At 46.8% G+C, this 18,053-nt stretch overlaps 1 protein-coding gene across 6 annotated transcripts; it reads right to left on the bottom strand.

Moving 5' to 3' along the window:
- Positions 1-1,124: 1,124 nt before the first annotated feature.
- LOC147631386 (transcription factor bHLH25-like) lies at positions 1,125-17,853 on the bottom strand. Of its 6 annotated transcripts, none has more exons than XM_086809787.1 (6): positions 17,743-17,853; positions 17,455-17,563; positions 3,819-3,897; positions 3,072-3,691; positions 2,198-2,566; positions 1,125-1,699 (listed from the first exon to the last, which is right to left on the bottom strand). In XM_086809787.1, exons 2-6 carry the CDS (start codon positions 17,521-17,523, stop codon positions 1,622-1,624), a joined length of 1,215 nt encoding a protein of 404 aa, XP_086665913.1. In that variant the 5' UTR covers positions 17,524-17,563; positions 17,743-17,853; the 3' UTR covers positions 1,125-1,621. The 6 variants fall into 6 exon arrangements, with proteins under 6 accessions (XP_086665913.1, XP_086665915.1, XP_086665916.1 ...); XM_086809789.1 differs by lacking the exon at positions 17,743-17,853 and having other exon boundaries at positions 3,072-3,499; positions 3,618-3,691; positions 17,455-17,684; XM_086809790.1 differs by lacking the exons at positions 3,819-3,897; positions 17,743-17,853 and having other exon boundaries at positions 3,072-3,499; positions 3,618-3,691; positions 17,455-17,684.
- Positions 17,854-18,053: the final 200 nt, after the last annotated feature.

Here is an 18,053-nt window from a genome sequence, read left to right as displayed (position 1 = left end):
ATTTCCATGATATGAAGCTCCTCAAAGAACTTTAAATTATGAAGTGAGACTCCCATATGCTCCACTAAGCTGTAAGATACTTGGTTTATCTCTCCTTTCTCTCTTTCAAATACACCTTATGAGTAAAGGAGTAAAGAAGAAGAAAGTTGCTAATGAGCCTTGCAATGCTATATGCAAGGACTCCACCTCTGCTCACTTTGAGCACACAATTGACAAGGACCATTTATGGTTGCTACAAAAACATTCCTCTTCCATCCACTATTAGAGCATGCAAGACCATGGAAATAGGGACACCTTGAGGCTAAGTAGGCTCATATCCCACAACACCTACTCCATATGGTAATAATGGCCACCATGGCTAAACAATGCCACCTTTGTATTCAAATCTCTTGATCAAATAGATTTCACTACCAAATCACTCAATCCAAACAAAGAATATCCATGCAAATAAATATGTGCAAACAAATAAAGTTCAAATTCAAGATTCATTAAATGTATCAACCTAGCCATATAGACACAATAGGTTTCATTTAGACACTCATTTCTAAAGCCCAAATATACTTACGTATCCATATAAAAATGCATCAATTTTATCCCCCACTTGAAAAAAGAGCCAAAAAATAATTATTTTTATTTAAAAAATGTAACATTTGTTTAAAGTAACTTTTTAGTTAATGAAATGAACGTATAGAATGAAACAATCAAAAGAAATCATCAAATAACAACTTTCAAGAAGCCACTTAAAAGAAGATGTGTGGATATCTAATTATCTAATCACAATCCAAGACATTATTTTGACACTATAATGGATTGCCATCTTCACAAAACACAAATTTCAATACTATTGTTGGTTACAAAAGAGAGAAAAAGCCATGTATGTAAAAAAAATTTACGAGAAGTCTCCAATTTTCAATTAAAACTATGGTTTTTCTCATTTGTAAAAAATAAATTGGATAAGCTTACCACATAAAATAACTATTTCCTGTACCCGAAAAATCTTTTTTTTTTTCACATGTAGCTATACAACTTCGTTAATTTTCTCTCTAAATTTGGTCACCCAACAAAAAAAAATCAACAAATTTAGTCATGTTCCTATCAGTTCGACAGTCATGTTCCTATCAAGATAAATAAATAAATAATCAAGTTTTGGCAATTTCCAATCATATAAGTACTCATTTGCTGAGATTCATAGTCAATTGCTGAAATTCCCCACTAAGTTTGAATCATAAAAACTCAATTGTTGATATATTCTCTTTGAATTCAATAATGAGAGTTTATTAATGTTCTACTTAATCAAAGCATTTGATAACACATTTTCTTGTTTCAACAATGCCGAAAAGAAGAGACAAATGGAGTCTTAGGCAAAAGGGCTAATGGAACCCTTTTAAAACCCCCACTCTGGCATAACTGCAGCACCCATTGCTGGAAGCAAGTCTTAAGACTTGCCAAAAAAGCCAAGCTGATCATGCCAAAAGCAAAGCAGCAAAAAAAACTGGGACGAGATATTAAAAACCAAACCTCTGGTACTGGCCCTTGAGCATTCTTAAAAACTGTAGAAAATGTGTGAAGCACCCACAAAACTGAAATATTCTTGACTTCATTCAGATCATTGATCCACCCTTCATTTTGCAGCTGAGAAAAATACAGCTCGAAGAGCCTTGACTATTTCATCCACAGCCAGCGTTGATCCCTCTCCCATCTGAAAATTGAGGCAACATATAGTTGTTAGTCTCCATTGTGTATAGATCTCTTGAACACACACTATGGGCATGTGAGCGCGGTGGGTGTGAAATACATACATTCTGTATGTATGTATTGCATGCATGATTACATACAAACGTATATGATATATCCTTATGAATGTATGTATGCATGTGTGCAAAGCATACATACATGTGCATGTTTGTGCATGCACACACATGGATGGATGGATGGATATACGCATGTATGTATGTATGTTTCTTTAGTTATTTATTTTGTGTAAAAGTGCGCTCTAGAGAGGACACGTTTCTTACGAAATTCTAAGCTCATGCACATTTTGTGTAGTAACCTCTCAGCTGCTAGGATTCTTGATGCTACTGACACTAGGGTGGTTTTATAAAATCCCAAAGAGTGCTAGTAAACGATTCTTGATATCCTATTTAAGCCCATTAGATAAGGGAGGATCTTGCAACAAAAAGGACAAAAATCCTCCTACCTGCGCATTGAAAGTCAACTCAAAATGTTCCCCTGCAAAGGAAAGAACATTGGCACTGAGAACAACTAGATCCAGCTTCTCAAGCTCTCCAACACTTTGCAGAAGAAGCCCTTTCCTTTTCTTGCAATGGACTCGAATCAGGATATTGATGTCGACTATCCGGACCTCAATCTCCGGCGGATCCAAGCCACCTACAGGATCCCCCACTTCCGTGAGTATTAATGCTGATCCTGAAACCTTTTTATGACCTCTTAAATGCTCTTTAGAGCCACCACTAGACTCCTGTATCTGTTCCTCCAATAGCTTTGTTCTCTCTTGTAAGCGTTTGACATACTTGATAGTATCCCCCAAAATGGAAGCTTTGTCTGTCTGCAAGAGTTGACAAAAATCCAGTGTCTAATGTCTAAGAGAATGCATTATAATGTTTCAAAACAATCAATTTGATATAAACATAACCTAGTGTCTAAGAGAATGCATTCTAACATTTATATAAGCATACGCATGAACTTAATGAGGAAACGTCTAAGAGAACCCATGGACACACATGTGTCTTTCCATTTCCAACCCATCCATCCATCCATGCATACATACATATTCACACCCATACATACATACAAACATACACACACCACACATACATACAATCACATATGCATGCATACATACATGAATATATGCACACACAAATGCATGCATGCATACATGTGCATGTCTTTTGACCTCATTACGTTCACGAGCATGTTTATATGAATGTCATAGACATACATACATATATGCATGCAAACATGCACATGAACTTAATGAGGTACAAAGAACACATCAACAGCTTGATCCCATGGTCTCAACCTCTTGAACTAGCTTGTGAGTAGCATACCCTTTTTAAGTCTGGAACAATTGCTGATAATGCAATAAATCGTTGTGTTAATTTTTCTCTCCGTCTTCGTTCGGCCATTATATGGTCTTGCATATGACCTGCTGATACCTTTATGGGACTAGAGGAATTGTTCGTGGTGGTACTAGTGGCACTTTGTTTTGTAAAATCATTCAAAGGAAGCTTTTGTCCTTGCTTTCCTCTCAGGTCTGAACCTTCTCCAAGTCCATAATTGTTCCACTTTCCCAAAGCATAGTTGTCTCGCTCTTCACAATGTGGGAAAGCTTTTGGCACAGCATTCCAATCCAGTAGCTTTTCCGAGGAAGAAATAGAGCTATTCACACTATCAACTGGACATTGGTATGGAAGAAATGAAATCAAATGGTTGACATCTCCCTTTGAAATGATATCCAGAGGACATAGTTGTTGGCCTGAAATTGTATCCGAGGAAGAAATACAACCGTTCACACTATCAACCAGACGTTGATATGGATGAAATGAAATCAAATGGTTGACACCTTCTCTTGAATTGATATCGGGAGGACATACTCGTTGGCCTAAAATTGTATCCCATGAATCAAGAGTCGGTGCTCTTATTTCTCCCAAGGCTTCACCCACCATCCCTGTAGACAATTGACTCTACATCTTAAGCAAATTGTTACAGTATCCATAAGTTAATATATGCCAATGGAATGTTCAGGTTATTTCCATAAGGTAACTTTATTGATTGAGCATCTAAGTAATCATTACCCATGACAGGGCAAAACTGTTGATTATGCTTTAACGAAATGTTTCCAAATTGTTGCATTGGGCTTATGTTTTTCATGACCTGTAAGGAAAATGATGATCTCTCTCTCTCTCTCTCTCTCTCTCTCTCTCTCTCTCTCTCTACGCCTTTGAGGCGTCCAGTAGACGTTAATATATCTTTCTTTCTTTCTCACACACACACAGTCTCCCCCCCCCCCCAGCTGCTGCTAGCAGCCATCTGATGATGACACACAGAACACATCAAAGACCCATGCTCAGCAAAACACCCTCCATGCGTAGAAACACCGAGACACTCCTTGGGGAAGAAAACATTTTCGACATTAGATCTCTGAGGAGCATCTCTGTTAGAGACTTGGCTCAGACCAGTTCCTGCTCTCTCTCTCTCTCTCTCTCTCTCTCTCTCTCTCTCTCTCTCTACGCCTTTGAGGCGTCCAGTAGACGTTAATATATCTTTCTTTCTTTCTCACACACACACAGCCGCACCCCCCCCCCCAGCTGCTGCTAACAGCCATCTGATGATGACACACAGAACACATCAAAGACCCATGCTCAGCAAAACACCCTCCATGCGTAGAAACACCGAGACACTCCTTGGGGAAGAAAACATTTTCGACATTAGATCTCTGAGGAGCATCTCTGTTAGAGACTTGGCTCAGACCAGTTCCTGCTCAACTGTAGCCCTGCTGAGTGGATTAGTCCCTGATTAGCTTTGTAATAACTGTTATTCTGTTATAAAGGTTATTTGTGGCCAGTTTATCCATGGACATGTTTACACTAGTGGACTTCAGTGGTATGATCCCCGGAGTCTAGGTGAATTAGCTCCAAGAGGTGAGCTAGTGGCTCAAGTGGTACTATTCCCACAGCCAAGTGGCAAGATAGATCAAGACGTATGATTCCTGGATCTATGCCAATAGGAGGACCAAGTGGTATGTGGAAAAATTAGGTTTAGGGTTTCCTCCACAGAGAGAGAGAGAGAACAAAACACTAGAGAGAGAATATGATGCATGACTCAACGCTCTGTTGATTAATTTATTATACCTTACATCAAGTACATGCTTTTTTAGACTTGAAAACCTCATCTTTGACACATCACGTAAAAAGGGGGCAATGACACATGGCTAATGCCTATGACATCACTCCTTATCACATTAACATAAACCGCTAAAAGAGGTTCACGCAAGTGGGTACAAAAACAGGGGTACACATATACGATGGATACACACAAAGACTCCGAAATACCCAACAAACCCCCCTTCGGAGCAAAGGTGGAGATGTCCCGAGATAGACCTTCAATAGCCACTGTGATTTGGGCTCAACACTACACTCTAATGCTCCATCTAAGACATGTTCCATGCTATAGACTGAGAGGCTAGTAATCGTGGTCCAGAGGCCAAAGAGATTGGCACAAAAGGCTTAAAGGCTCTGCAAGCATGACTCAGAGGCTTAACAAGCATAGGTGCGCACAGACTAAGGTCTAGGGAACACGTGCCAAAAGAGCTTGACGACTCATGACTTTCACTTACATCAGTCTATCTCCAAATGATTTAGCAGACCGCCTACCTTAAGACATTGATTCTGCATTCGTCACTTAACCTTTCTAACACTTCAAAACACATTCTCGGGTGTCCTTGTTCATACCTAGCCAAAAAAATTGCCTCTTCAAAAAAGCATAAAAATCCTCTCAGCAGTTCTGCACCCCCATATGCAATGTTGCACTGTCTCAGCATCTGGGGCATGCGCAGTCTACTGCAAAAATAGCCCTCCACACTGATTAATGGGAAGGCCACCATGTAAGAAAAACCAAAAGAAGATTGAAAGCTCGAGCTCCCCACCTGCCCTCCTGACCCGTCGCTTCCCCCTACCTCCTTCCCCCCCTTCGCGCTATCCTTCCTCTCTGCCTCCTCGCCTTCACCTCCTAATGTTGCCCCCAGCCCTTCCCTTGCTGCCCCCAACATGTGCCCTGCCGCCCCCAGCCTATGCGCTCCCACCTTCTCCCGTGCACTTGTATCCCGTTGTCACGCTCTTCCTTCACGCTTCCCCCCACCTTCATCCTCTTGTGTGCACGCCACCTGCCTTCTCCACCCTCCTCACGCCCTTGCCTTGCTGCCGCCCCATTCGCACAATCCTCCACCTGTGTGCCCCTTAAGAGCCCGCCTCCTTTCGTTCTTTGCCCCCTCTTGTTGTGCGCACCATCAGAGGCCTCTCCGCCGCCCAAGACCAGGGATGTCGTCTCTTGCCCATCTTTTTCCGATGCAGACCTCCAGCTCCTCACATCGACAATCGCCTCCCTAGAGGCCTTCACCTTGGTTTGCAAAATTGTGTGTAGCCGCCCGGCACGCGGACAGCTGAGGGATCTTCTGCAGGCTAGCCTCATTGGCAAGCCGGGAAAGATTACTAATATACATCCTCTGGAGCGCAGATACTACCAGGTGGAGTTTGATTCACCTGCAGCATCGGGTTGCGTCATGCAACTGAGCCCCGTCACACTGCAAACGGCCTAGGCCTTCTTTGCGAGGTGGCAGCACAACTTCGACCCAGCATCAGACCCTTTATGGAAAGTGTCTACAGTTTTCTTTGCTAGCCTCAGGAAGGAGTACCTTCCCCTAGTCCTCGTAATTAGTAGAGTTATCGAGAGAGTGATGGAATCCCCTACCCCCCCGGGGCTACTTCGGTTCTAGTTCAAACGATAGGGATTCCCTCCCTGTGCATCTGCATCACCTCTCCGGAGTCTGTTCCTCATGCCATTTCTCCTTGGTGCCCTCCAGGAGATCCTATTTTGCAAAGAGTTGGGTACTTTGGCCTTCCTAGATAGTGTTTCATTTGCCGTCAAATGGCTAGAGCGTGACCCCATCCCTAATCCAGGCGAGCGCCTCTAGCGGTCCCTCCCTCCGGTACCAGCACACCTCCTCATCAGGGCGGAGGGGGGGAATCCAACCCTGGAATCCAGAGCACCAGCCCCAGCCCCAGCCCCCGAGGATCCTGGGGAAGGCAAGTGGCAAGCCGGTCTGAGGGAGAACCGCTGCCAGGCCTCCAAGGCTGAGCGGCACCGTTAGGCACGCCAACTTGGAGGGCCCTAAGAGGATACGATTACGTCAGAGAACCATTTTGAGCATTTATCTCAATAGCCCCCAGACGGTAATGGGGCGCGGCGCCAGTCCCCCCTTTCTAAAGATCATTACCTCGTCGTGATCCTCTTCCCGATGTCCAGATGTCTGGACCTCCGGTGGACCCAACCCCTCAGTCGTCGCCGCCCCCTCACCCCCTTCTTCCTCCTGCCAGATCCCCCCCCCCCCCCCACACACACACACACAGCTTTGTTGATTCTGCCCCCCTCTGCTGCGTCAGACCCCCTTCATACCCCCGCCCCCCCCAAAATCCACCTCTCTTGAGCATGCTCCTCGTCCACCTGGCATGCCTAATCTGGAGAGGAGACAGCAGACCAGCACAGTGCACCATTGATTCACCGTTTTACTGAGCCTACTGAGATGACCATTGCTCCCTCTCCGATGCATGCTCTCCCTCCAGAGTCCCCCCCCCCCAAAAAAAAAAAAACCGACTCTTGGTGCAGCCCGTGGATTACAGTTTCTTTCCATGCCTTCCCGTAGCAGAAGCCGATATTTTCGAGAGGACGGTGGCTCCCATCCGCATTTTCATGGTTCTACATCACTCCAGGCCTTACACCACAGAGTGGCACAATAATCTTCCCTTTCCCCCTAAGCATGGCTCCGGGGATGGTATGGAGCACCGAGTCCGTGTCTGCCACCATTCATGGGCAAGTGATAGAGCTCTCTCACCATTTGCACGACCTAGGATTACTGACATGCTCACTCATTTTTGGTCATTGGTGCAGATGGAGGTGACCTCAAGCCTGGAGGTGCTCCTCTTCTTATTTCATGTCTCAATGGCGGTACCCCCCCCCCCCCCCCCCCCCCTACAAATACCTTCACTGTGACAGATGGAGTCCAGAGTGCGCCTACTCTACGGCCCGGATAGAGTGGTTCCACATGGAGGGCAAAATTCATGACCACCTGGTGAGGCTTCGCCCCAAGACACATTGTGATTACTCACCATCCAAACCCACAATGCTGCCTCCCAATGCGCTTAGATATGCGGATTGTCTCATGGAACATTCAGGATTTGGGTGGACTGCAGTGCTTGAGGAGGCACAGGATCCTCAAAGAGGAGCTTCACAGAGCCGTAGTCGATGGACCTATTGACATACTCCTTCACGAACACCATCTCACCAATGGAGGAAGATTCTCTCAGGCAGAAACCAAACCTTCTAGCCCCATGCCTTTGGCCCTTCAAGATCCAAGGCAGGGTATGCATCTCTGCTCTTACCCAGAAGTTATTGATTCAGGCACTATAGTTGCAAGGAGAGCGCAATGGGTGATCGTTAGGATTGGAGAGGACACACTGGGTTTCCTTAACCTGTAGCAGGCAGAGCCACTTTTTGAAGCATGGTCCGTCAATCCCTCCCACAGGCTGATTTTTGGTGCATAGGTGGTGGTTTTAACGTGCTAGAGGCGGTGGAGGACACACTTGCAGGAGGCATGGACACTGTTTCAGGCATGGAGTACTCGGCCTGGGTGGAGGTGATTTTGTCTCTACAAGGACAGGATCCATGGCACTTACTACAGTTAAGTGCCCGGGCACAGCCCAGTGAGTCTGAGCTTCTCAAGATCAGACAGGAGAGGTAGACGCCCCAACCTCCCCAAACTGGACCATTTTTACATTGATGAGTGGGCTTGTGGACGAGGCAGCATGGTTGGCATTCTCGCGAGTACTTTCTCAAATCATGCCCCCACCATCTTTTCCTAGGAGGCCCCATGGAGGCAGGACAGACACTCAAGCACCCGTATCCTCGAGTGCCTCATTCAGGACTCAAGATCTGTAGAAGGATTGAGGAGATTTGGGAGTCTTGATTTTCACGATGGTTCGGCCGCAATGGCCCTGCATGCAGAACTTGGAGAGATCACCGGTTTGCTGCAAGAGGCCACGCAGAGAAAACTGACTGAGTTCAAAGAGTAGGAGGAGCATCCGTCAAAGCCTGGCCTCCTTGCGGAGTCTCCGAGAAAGTGTCCCAGACAGCCCGTGGATTGAGGCCCAAATGGCGGCAGTCCAGGCAGAGCTGAGTTCCATCGAGAGGAGGGTGGAGTACAAATATCATGCTAGAGCTTCCTTCTGGACACAAGCTAGAGACAGGGTCACCTACAATTTCTTTGAGATCACAGGCCCACACAAGCAAAGGGGTGGTATCCACAGATTGTGTGGCCAAGATGGACCTATTGTTTCTGATCCCCCTCAAGTTTGAGCCATTGCCACGGAACTTTTTTTTCAAATTCCTTCTTTCTGGAGCCCCTCTCTCTGCGCAGGTGATGGACTCGAGGCTGGCTAAGGCTCTGCATGCACTTCCCCGAGGCAGGATGGGCTTCTGGTCTCCTTATTTCTTCATCATTGGGATCTCATGGAAGGTGGCTTCATAGCCGCTCTAAATGAGATTATGGCCACGGGTTCGATGCCAAAGAGGCTAACTGAGGGTTTGATCCATTTGATTCCCAAGGAGGGCGGAGACAAATTGGAGATTCAGCAGTGGGGAGACCCATCACCCTCATAGGGACCGCCTACAAAATCCTAGCCAAAACCATCAGCCAACGCCTTCAGCCTTTCCTCCCCGACTTGATGCATGGCACGCAGACAAGTTTTTCTCATGATCAGAGTATCCTAGACAACATCTTCACTTTTTGGGAGGCAACCATCTCGCCTCATTTGAGGCATCACGATTTGCTAGTTCTCCTCCTTGATTTGAGAAAGCCTACGACAAGGTGGACTCGGACTTTCAAGATGGGATATCCAGTGGAATGGGTTCAAGGTGTTTCTGGATCTATTCAGCCTCTCACAGTCAGGTGACCATCCAACGGGCCCGAGGTGACAGATTCCCTCTTTCTCGTTCGGTCCAACAAGACTGCCCTCTCGCACCCTTCCTTATCTTGTTTGTGTAGCCGAGGCCATGAGCAGTTTCCTCTCCGCACAGGAGACCGGTTTATAGGAGCTGTACCTACCCATCCGCTCACAGGAGCAGCTACTTGACTCAGAGTACGCCGATGACACATTAGCATACCTTTCAAGAGATGTGAGGAATCTCCAGAGATTCGCCAATGCCATAGAGATCTTTTTTGCCGTGCGTCCGGCGCACAGATCAACTAGCACAAACCATGTGGATTTTGGGTTGGCTCCTTGCCCACCCCGACTTAGAGGGCAGTTGAGGCTTTTCAATGGATCCTAAGGAGCACTCCTGTTCGTTATCTTGGATGCTAAGTTGGTATTGACATTCACGCTGTGTGCTCTCGAGGTCTTCAATCCCTTTGCTCACGATTGCTCTGATACCATGTGAGGGCAAAAGGATGGAAGGACCAGAAATACGAGAGATTAGAGTAAAACCACACAGCATGAAATATGTGAGTGAATATATATAAAAAGGTGAGTGCAGATATGTAGAAGAGCCCTCATATGAGAGGTGACTCTGAGCAAAAAGAAGACCAGTGCAAAAGCGCAGAAGAAAGTCGGAGCTGAAGTACGGTCGATGACGAAGGCTCGCGTCGATGTGAGGCAAAACACTCCGAGGTGATAGTGGCAGCGGAAAAAGGTAACAACGATGACGCTGATGGTGGTGCAGTCTCTGATGACACAGGTGCTGCATACCTGAAGCAGAGAGGGCTACCGTCCCGTGTGGTGCAAGCTCTAGTGACACGGGTGATGCGTATCTGAAGGAGAGAGGGCTCCGTCCCGAAGTAGCAGAGGGGGCTGCTGTCCCGATGTAGGGCTGAAGTGAGGCTGAAGATAAACGCTGATGTCAGCCCAGATGTAAGTGCTGAAGACAGGCTGAAGTAAGGCTGATGTCAGCCTAGATGTAAACGCTGAGGTAAGCCTGATGTAAACGCAGATGTAAGCCTGAGGACAAGCTGAGCCCATACGGCTACCCCAGAAGAGAGAGTCAAGCTCTTGAGTGGGCATTGGGTAGGCTTTAGGCCACCCAAGAAGGGCCAAGAAGGCCCAAGGCTTTGCCCACCAACTCAATGAAGGGCTGGGCAGGCTGTCGGCCAGCCCGGGCCCCAAGGGGCCTGGCCAAGCAGCCAACAGACCTAGAGGCCCTGCCCAGCCAGGCAGCCAAGCATAGAAGCTATCCCACAGCCTTGCACAGGCTGGGACAGCAGCCTGGACAAACAGCGCAAGGCAACCAGAACACATCAGAAGGGCAGCCAGTTAATAGATTATAGTAGGAAAAGCACATCATTAAAAGTGTGCAAGACTTGGTCATGGGGAAAAAAGCAGCAGGCCAACCCCTGCAAAGCCAGCCGACCAGCTTTAGAAAAGGGTATAAATAACCCAGCCAGAAATTCATTCACTCATCTCATAGTTCACAAAAGGTTGCTACAATCCAAGGGCCAGGACAGCCAAGGGGAGTGCTACAACCAAGGTGAAGAGTGCAAGTCAAGAACCAGATTTTATTTGCATAATTTGCATCATTCTAATAAAGCAAATATACCATTCGTGGTGGGGGCCCTACAGAGGGTATTCGGGACCCAATATTGAGTCCGATTCTCTCTCTCTCTCTCTCTCTCTCTCTCTCTCTCTCTCTCTCTCTCTGTGCGCATCTCTCTCTATGTTGTGCGTTATCTTCGTCGCGAACGATTGCTGAATTTCTGAGCTCCCTGTATTGCTGCGCACTCCCCTCTCCCTCCATCTGAACACTTTCCACCTGTGGCCCACCATTTCTCCTGCTGCCATTCGCCTGTTTTCTAGCCTTCTGCCCTCTTCTACCTGCCATTTCTCCTACCCGCCTTCTCCTCCATCCTTCCGCCTCTGCCCTCTGCAATTGCCCCGCCTTCACCTTCCTCCTTCCCCTCTTTGCTACACACTCCTCTTCCGCAACACCCCCCCCCCCCCAGGGCGCGCGCGCCTCTGTTTTTTCCGCTTTCCAGCCCTTCTTCCTGCCCCTTCCGCTTTGTTACTTGCCCCAGCATACAGAAAGCTCCTATTGTGTTCAAGTTGGCCATCAATTCCTTGATTGGCATTATGGCTTGTGCCAAAGCCAATCCTTCTCCACTCCCACAGGCTGTGAGAACTATCAATTTTTCACAAGACGAGCTTCTCATCCTCCAAAGCGGTATCAACAATGAAATGAAGACCTCTCTGATTGGGAGGGTCTACAGCTCTCACCCTACCCGCTTCGCAAGTTAGAGATTGCTTTTGGCAGCCCTCTCGGAGCTAGCTAGGCAGTTTCTTGAGTACCGGCTATACTTTGATCATGTGGCAAAGGATCAACCGATCTCTCTCAAATTTCCCGCTCTCCACACGTTTTTTGGAAGCTTTTGCCTTCCATAGGAGCTGCATTTGGTCAGATCTTGGAAGTACTTGTCCTGCCAAGGCTACCTTAATCTACTTCCACAACGGTTACTACCACCTCTAATGAAGTACCTCGAGTTTTTGTTCTTGTTCTTGACCCTTCCATCATTGATGGTTACATCATTGTCTCATGGAACATACAGGGACTTGGTGCTTTTCTACGTCGTCGGAAACAACTCATCAAGAACCAGCTTCACTCGGCGGTCACGGAAGGTTCTATGGACACTTTACTCTTGCACGAGCATAAACCAATGTGGTAGATCTAGCAAGTTATTATCCGGTCACACCTTTTGGTTGGGAGCTGCAAGGACCAAAGATGGTGTATGTATTTTAATGTCAGCCCCTATCTTGCCTTTCAGCATTGGCCATGGTATCATTCTACGATTAACGACTGTCGTTTAGGATGGCCTAAACCAAAGGAAGATAATGCTCCCACTTTGACTGCCTGTCATGGCAATACGATTTGAGAACACCAAATGCTAGCTAACTATAGATTTCTGTCTAGCCGTCTGTCTACGAATGGAATGCACTGGACAGATGCAACTTGGTCCCAAAGTTGTCGAATAATGCACTTCAAAAATTTGAAGTAAACTTGGGATCCCTATCTAATGTTATTGTCCTTGGCAATCCTCCTATGTGGTATCAATGGCAAATGAACAGGCGAGCGATGTCTTCAACTATGGTCGTTTGCTTGCACGGGATCAACATGCAAAATTTACTAAATCAGTCCACAATGTTCATGCACTTCGGGGCAGCTTGGCACAAAGAGCCCTAATTTCAAGATCTGATTTTTTCCCAAAAAAACAACAAAAGCAGTATGTATAGATTGTGCCTACCTCAAATATGCATGAGGACCTCCCACGGGCATGGAGGTGCGTGTCAAGGGCCAGAAATCTAAAAAACAAGCTTCCCAAGTTGATGCGTTTCATGCACAGAAGCCTGCAGCCATCGTTTTTTTGTTTGTAGTATGATACGTGAGTCGCTATCAGAGCCTTATCTAATCCCTAGAAAATAACGATTGTCCTCAAAAACATTTGTATGTATGGTAGAACTCTGATCAACAAATAATGCTGATAGAAACCTTGAAAAGGCCCTCTTCCCTTTGTTATTTTATCAAAATCAGCCACTCAAAGTACTGGACACTTCCATAAATCTGGGCCTAGATGTACCCTTAAATCATCGATGGCAACAATGTGCCATGCCTAGACTGGAGGAAAGAAAACATGCATACTTTCCATTTGAGAACACAAGTAATCATGCTGAGATCAAAAGTTGGCCTCTCAAGAAGTTTTCAATGCCTTGGTCACACCTGTTGTACTTTATAACATGGAGGTGTAGGGGCACCATCTCAATGTTTACTTTTTTCTTTTTCCAGGAAAAGCTCTTTCTCTCAGTAGACAAAGAGCATCCGCTCAAAAGCAGACTGCAACCCTCTCATGAGGCAGTGATATAAACGAAGGCGGGGCTCCCTCCATGGCTGGCCACTCTCAGATGGAGGCTGCATCAGGGACGGGGTGTTGCCAAACTAAGCCAGAGTCCCCTTGGGTGAGCAAGGGACCTAGGCTCTAGGTTCAAAGGAAGGCAGCTAAGCATTGCTGCATCATATCCGAGTCTCTGTAAGATGCCCCCATGGTCTCCACAAACCAGTTGATGGAACCCTCGCCACAATGAGCCCGTGCCAGGCCACTATGTTGTTGATAAGCTCCCATCTCCAGTTGCGCGAGTTTCTAGGCTCTAGGGGGTCACCGGGGCTGACAAGGCAGGGATGGCTGTGGTCTGAAAATGAGTGAGCTGAAGTGTTAGACCCCCGTCGTACTCCTCATTGAGACGTGCCCATGGTCCAGGGCCCAGGCAAAGTCCTCCAAGTGATGGTCCATTGGGTGCCAGGCGTGGAGGTAAGAATCCTCCACCTAACCAGCTATGCCTGTGGACAATCCCCAAGGCAATGACGTTGAGCCTCCTGAGGGGCTCCGCACCAATCGCACGTGGCAGGATGGCCTGCAATGGCTAGCCAGTGTCCACTTCATGGCTCCTCTGAGCCACCAACCAGAGGAAGTGGATGATCCTCCTAGGGCGAAAGCTGTCCCATAACCAGTGCCGGAAGTCTGTGAGGAAGGAAGAAGAGATGTCGTGGGCCTTCCAATTGAGGGGCTGCAATGGGTGTGCCATCTATATCCTGTATCTCACATCTAAAGCGGCCCAAACAGACCAAATACTGCCTCAAGGACATACTTGTACAGCGTACACCATGAAGTTACCTTTCACTGAATATGTTGAGAGCCCTAGTCCAAGGACAAGTCATCAGCTTCCATGTGGTCTAGGTGTGTATCAAGTCTGTCCATTGTCCTGCACGCAATTGCAACCCACTAAGATTTTTCTTTGTGCAAAGGTCCAAACAGCTTAATAGGCCAAAACCTGGGCACCAGGCACAGTCATGTTTAGAACCATCAGGATTGGTGCAATGTTGAATACCCAAGTCCCTAGCAGCAAGGAAAAGAAGTGCATTTTGGGGCACCAGGCAGGGGCAGACAGCAGATGGGAAGATTGGACAGCTATGGGCAGCACATCATGTGGCAGGTGAGTCGGTGACCCAAGCAGCTGTGGAAACACAGCCCTTTTGCATACTTTTCCTAGTCGTCCACTCACATGTAAGTTTGCAACAGCTGCTTTGGCACACCATCATCATATACTGTATATGCTGGCATGGAGATGCGTATGCGTGTCAGGGGCCAGAAATCTGAAAAATGAGCTTCCCAGGTTGATGCATTTCATGCACAGAAGCTTGCAGCCATCGTTTTTCTGTTTGCAGTATGATACGTGGGTCAATATCAGAGCCTTATCTAATGCCTAGAAGTTAACGATTGAAACATGTTGTGCATAGTAGAACTCTGATCAACAAATAATGCTAATAGAAACCTTGAAAAGGGCATCTTCCCTTTGTTATTTTATCAAAATCAGCCACTCAAAGTAGTGGACACTTCCATAATTCTGGGCCTAGATGTACCCTTAAATCATTGATGGCAACAATGTGCCATGCCTAGACTAGAGGAAGGAAAACATGCATACTATCCATTTGAGAACACAAGTAATCATGATGAGATCAAAAGCACCATCTCAATGTTTACTTTTTTCTTTTTCCAGGAAAAGCTCCTTCTCCCGTAGCATCCACTCAAAAGCAGACTACAACCCTCTCATGAGGCAGTGATACAAATGAAGGGGGGGCTCCCTCCATGGCTGGCTGCATCAGGGAGGGGGGTGTTGCCAAACTAAGCCAGAGTCCCCTCGGGTGAGGAAGGGACATAGGCTCTAGGTGCAAAGGAAGGCAGCTAAGCATTGCTGCATCATATCTGAGTCTCTGTAAGATGCCCCCCTGCTCTATTCAAAATCCCCATAGATAGCCTAACTCTCATCCCCCATTTTTTCTTCCAGGGGATGCTCACCTTCCAACACCCTCACGATCTCTTTGAACTCCCCTTCCACCCCCTTCAAGCCACCCTCACAGCCTAGAGTTTACTACTTCATTATGGCTTGTTGATAAACTCCCATCTCCAGTTGCATGAGTTTCTAGGGTCTAGGGGATCACCACGGCCGACGAGGCAGGGATGGCTGTGGTCTGAAAATGAGTGAGCTGAAGTGTTAGGCCACCGTCATACTCCTCATGGAGAAGTGCCCATGGTCCAGGGCCCAAGCGATAGTCCCCCAAGTGATGGTCCATTGGGTGCCGGGCTTGGAGGTAAGAATCCTCCACCTGACCAGCTATGCCTGTGGGCAACCCCCAAGGCAATGACGTTGAGTCTCCTGAGCCCCAAGGCAATGACGTTGAGTCTCCTGAGGGGCTCCGCACCAATCGCATGTGGCAGGATGGCCTGCAATGGCTAGCCAGTGTCCACCGCACGGCTCCTCTGAGCCACCAACCAGAGGAAGAGGATGATCCTCCTAGGGGAAAAGTTGTCCCATTACCAGTGTCAGAAGTCTGTGGGGAAGGGAGAAGAGATGTCGGGGGCCTCCCAATTGAGGGGCTGCAACGCGTGTGCCATCTATATCCTGTATCTCAAATCTACAGCAGCCCAAACGACCAAATACTGAAAGAGGGGGTGTCGCGTACACCCGCTATACTAGGGTGCCTCAAGGACATACTTGTACAGAGTACACCATGAAGTTACCTTTCAGGATGAGCACTGAATATGTTGAGAACCCTAGTCCAAGGACAAGTCATCAGCTTCCATCCGGTCCAGGTCATAGGTGTATCAAGTCTGCCCATTGTCCCGCACGCAATGGCAACCCACTAAGAGGTCCAAACCTCTTAATAGGTCAAAACCTGGGCACCAGACAGTCATGTTTAGAACCATCAGGATTGGTGCAATGTTGAATACCCAAGTCCCTAGCAGCAAGGAATACCAAGAAGTGCATTTTGGGGCACCAGGCAGGGGCAGACAGCAGATGGGCAGATTGGACAGCTATGGGCAGCACGTCACGTGGCAAGTGACCCAAGCAGCTGTGAAAACACAGCCTTTTTGCATACTTTTCCTAGTCATCCACTCGCATGTAAGTTTGTAACAGCTGCTTTAGCACAGCACCATCATATACTGTATATGCATCTGCAAGTAGTTTAAGTATCAAATAAGACTGGATATACACCCAAATTAGGCATGCCACAAAATGCTAATGGTGAATAACCACACAAAGAGAAATGGGAGAAACTATTGAGAGAAATTTGATGCACTTGCACTTGCACTGCGCCTGTGAGCTGAAAAAGTAAACATGAATGATTTCTATATGGATTGTCATGGCTGCCAGTTGTGCATGGACTGCCTCCAAGTCCATCCCAATGGGCGGAAAATGACGCGCAAAATGCCCTAAGTTACCATCAAATAATGCTAACATACCACCTTGATGGTGATTAGTTCTTGATGTGAACTAGATGGGTATCCATGCTGGAAGCAGCCTTCCCATTTTACCTTCATACTGTTATGGCCATGTCGATGTGGCTAGAACAATTTACCATACTAATCCTAAGGCTTTCCCTCACTATCATCAATAAAATCATAAATTGCAAATGCAAGCTTTCTCACACAATCGCCCACAACAGATGAGAACGAACGTAAGAACGTCCACATGCACGAGGCCTTCTTGCATCCGACACTAAGAAGATTCACTGCCCAAAATGCAAAAGTTCAAGATTCAAATGATTGTGGGGCGGGAAAAGACTCACAGCTTCTGGGTGACCCTGGGTGCAGTTGTCGTGGGCGAACCTTGCCGAGTCCATGCGTGGCGCATCCATCTTTTAAGTCCCAAAGAGGAACAGAACCCAACAAAGAGAACTAGCACAGAAACAGTTCAAACTTCAAGATTGATGGGCACTCAGATTTTAAACATTTGTGTGTGTGTGTGTGTCTGTGTGTGTGTGTGTGAGAGAGAGAGAGAGAGAGAGAGATGATTCCTCAAGTAGTAAGATTTCGAAGTCAAAAAAGTAGACGAGACAAGCAACGTTGCGACTGACCTTTCAGCAGATGCCACCATAGCAGGTGATTCGATATCTCGGATCTAAACGTATATGTCTTTTATTTTTTAATGTATTACTAGTACTAGTACTAGTGTAGCGACCAGTCTCCAACGAGCAAGAAGTATTTTGTATTTAGGTACATGCAAAAATATATATGTGTAAAATCACTCTTCCTTTCTTTTTAGAAGCTAGGCACCTCCAGTTACACACAAACACCCATAAAGATGTACTTATGTATGTACATGTACTTATGAGTACGTGTACATGAAATCCATTGAAACCATATATGTCACAATTGGAAGATATAT

This window comes from Cibotium barometz, chromosome 15 (assembly GCF_041138505.1).
Source record: "Cibotium barometz isolate CiBa-2024 chromosome 15, ASM4113850v1, whole genome shotgun sequence".
NCBI lineage: Eukaryota > Viridiplantae > Streptophyta > Polypodiopsida > Cyatheales > Cibotiaceae > Cibotium > Cibotium barometz.
Note: the sequence above shows the minus strand (reverse complement) of the source record. Positions and strands in the feature narration are given on the sequence as shown.

What these genes read in the sequence shown, in the direction of transcription:
- LOC147631386 (XM_086809787.1), bottom strand. Translation starts at nt 17,523, where the DNA reads ATGGATGCGCCACGCATGGACTCGGCAAGGTTCGCCCACGACAACTGC. An exon ending in ACAGTTTTGCCCTGTCATGG is followed by an intron (nt 3,692 to 3,818) that starts GTAATGATTACT and finishes AATTGTCTACAG; the next exon opens with GGATGGTGGGTGAAGCCTTG. An exon ending in AGTTGACTTTCAATGCGCAG is followed by an intron (nt 1,700 to 2,197) that starts GTAGGAGGATTT and finishes CTCAATTTTCAG; the next exon opens with ATGGGAGAGGGATCAACGCT.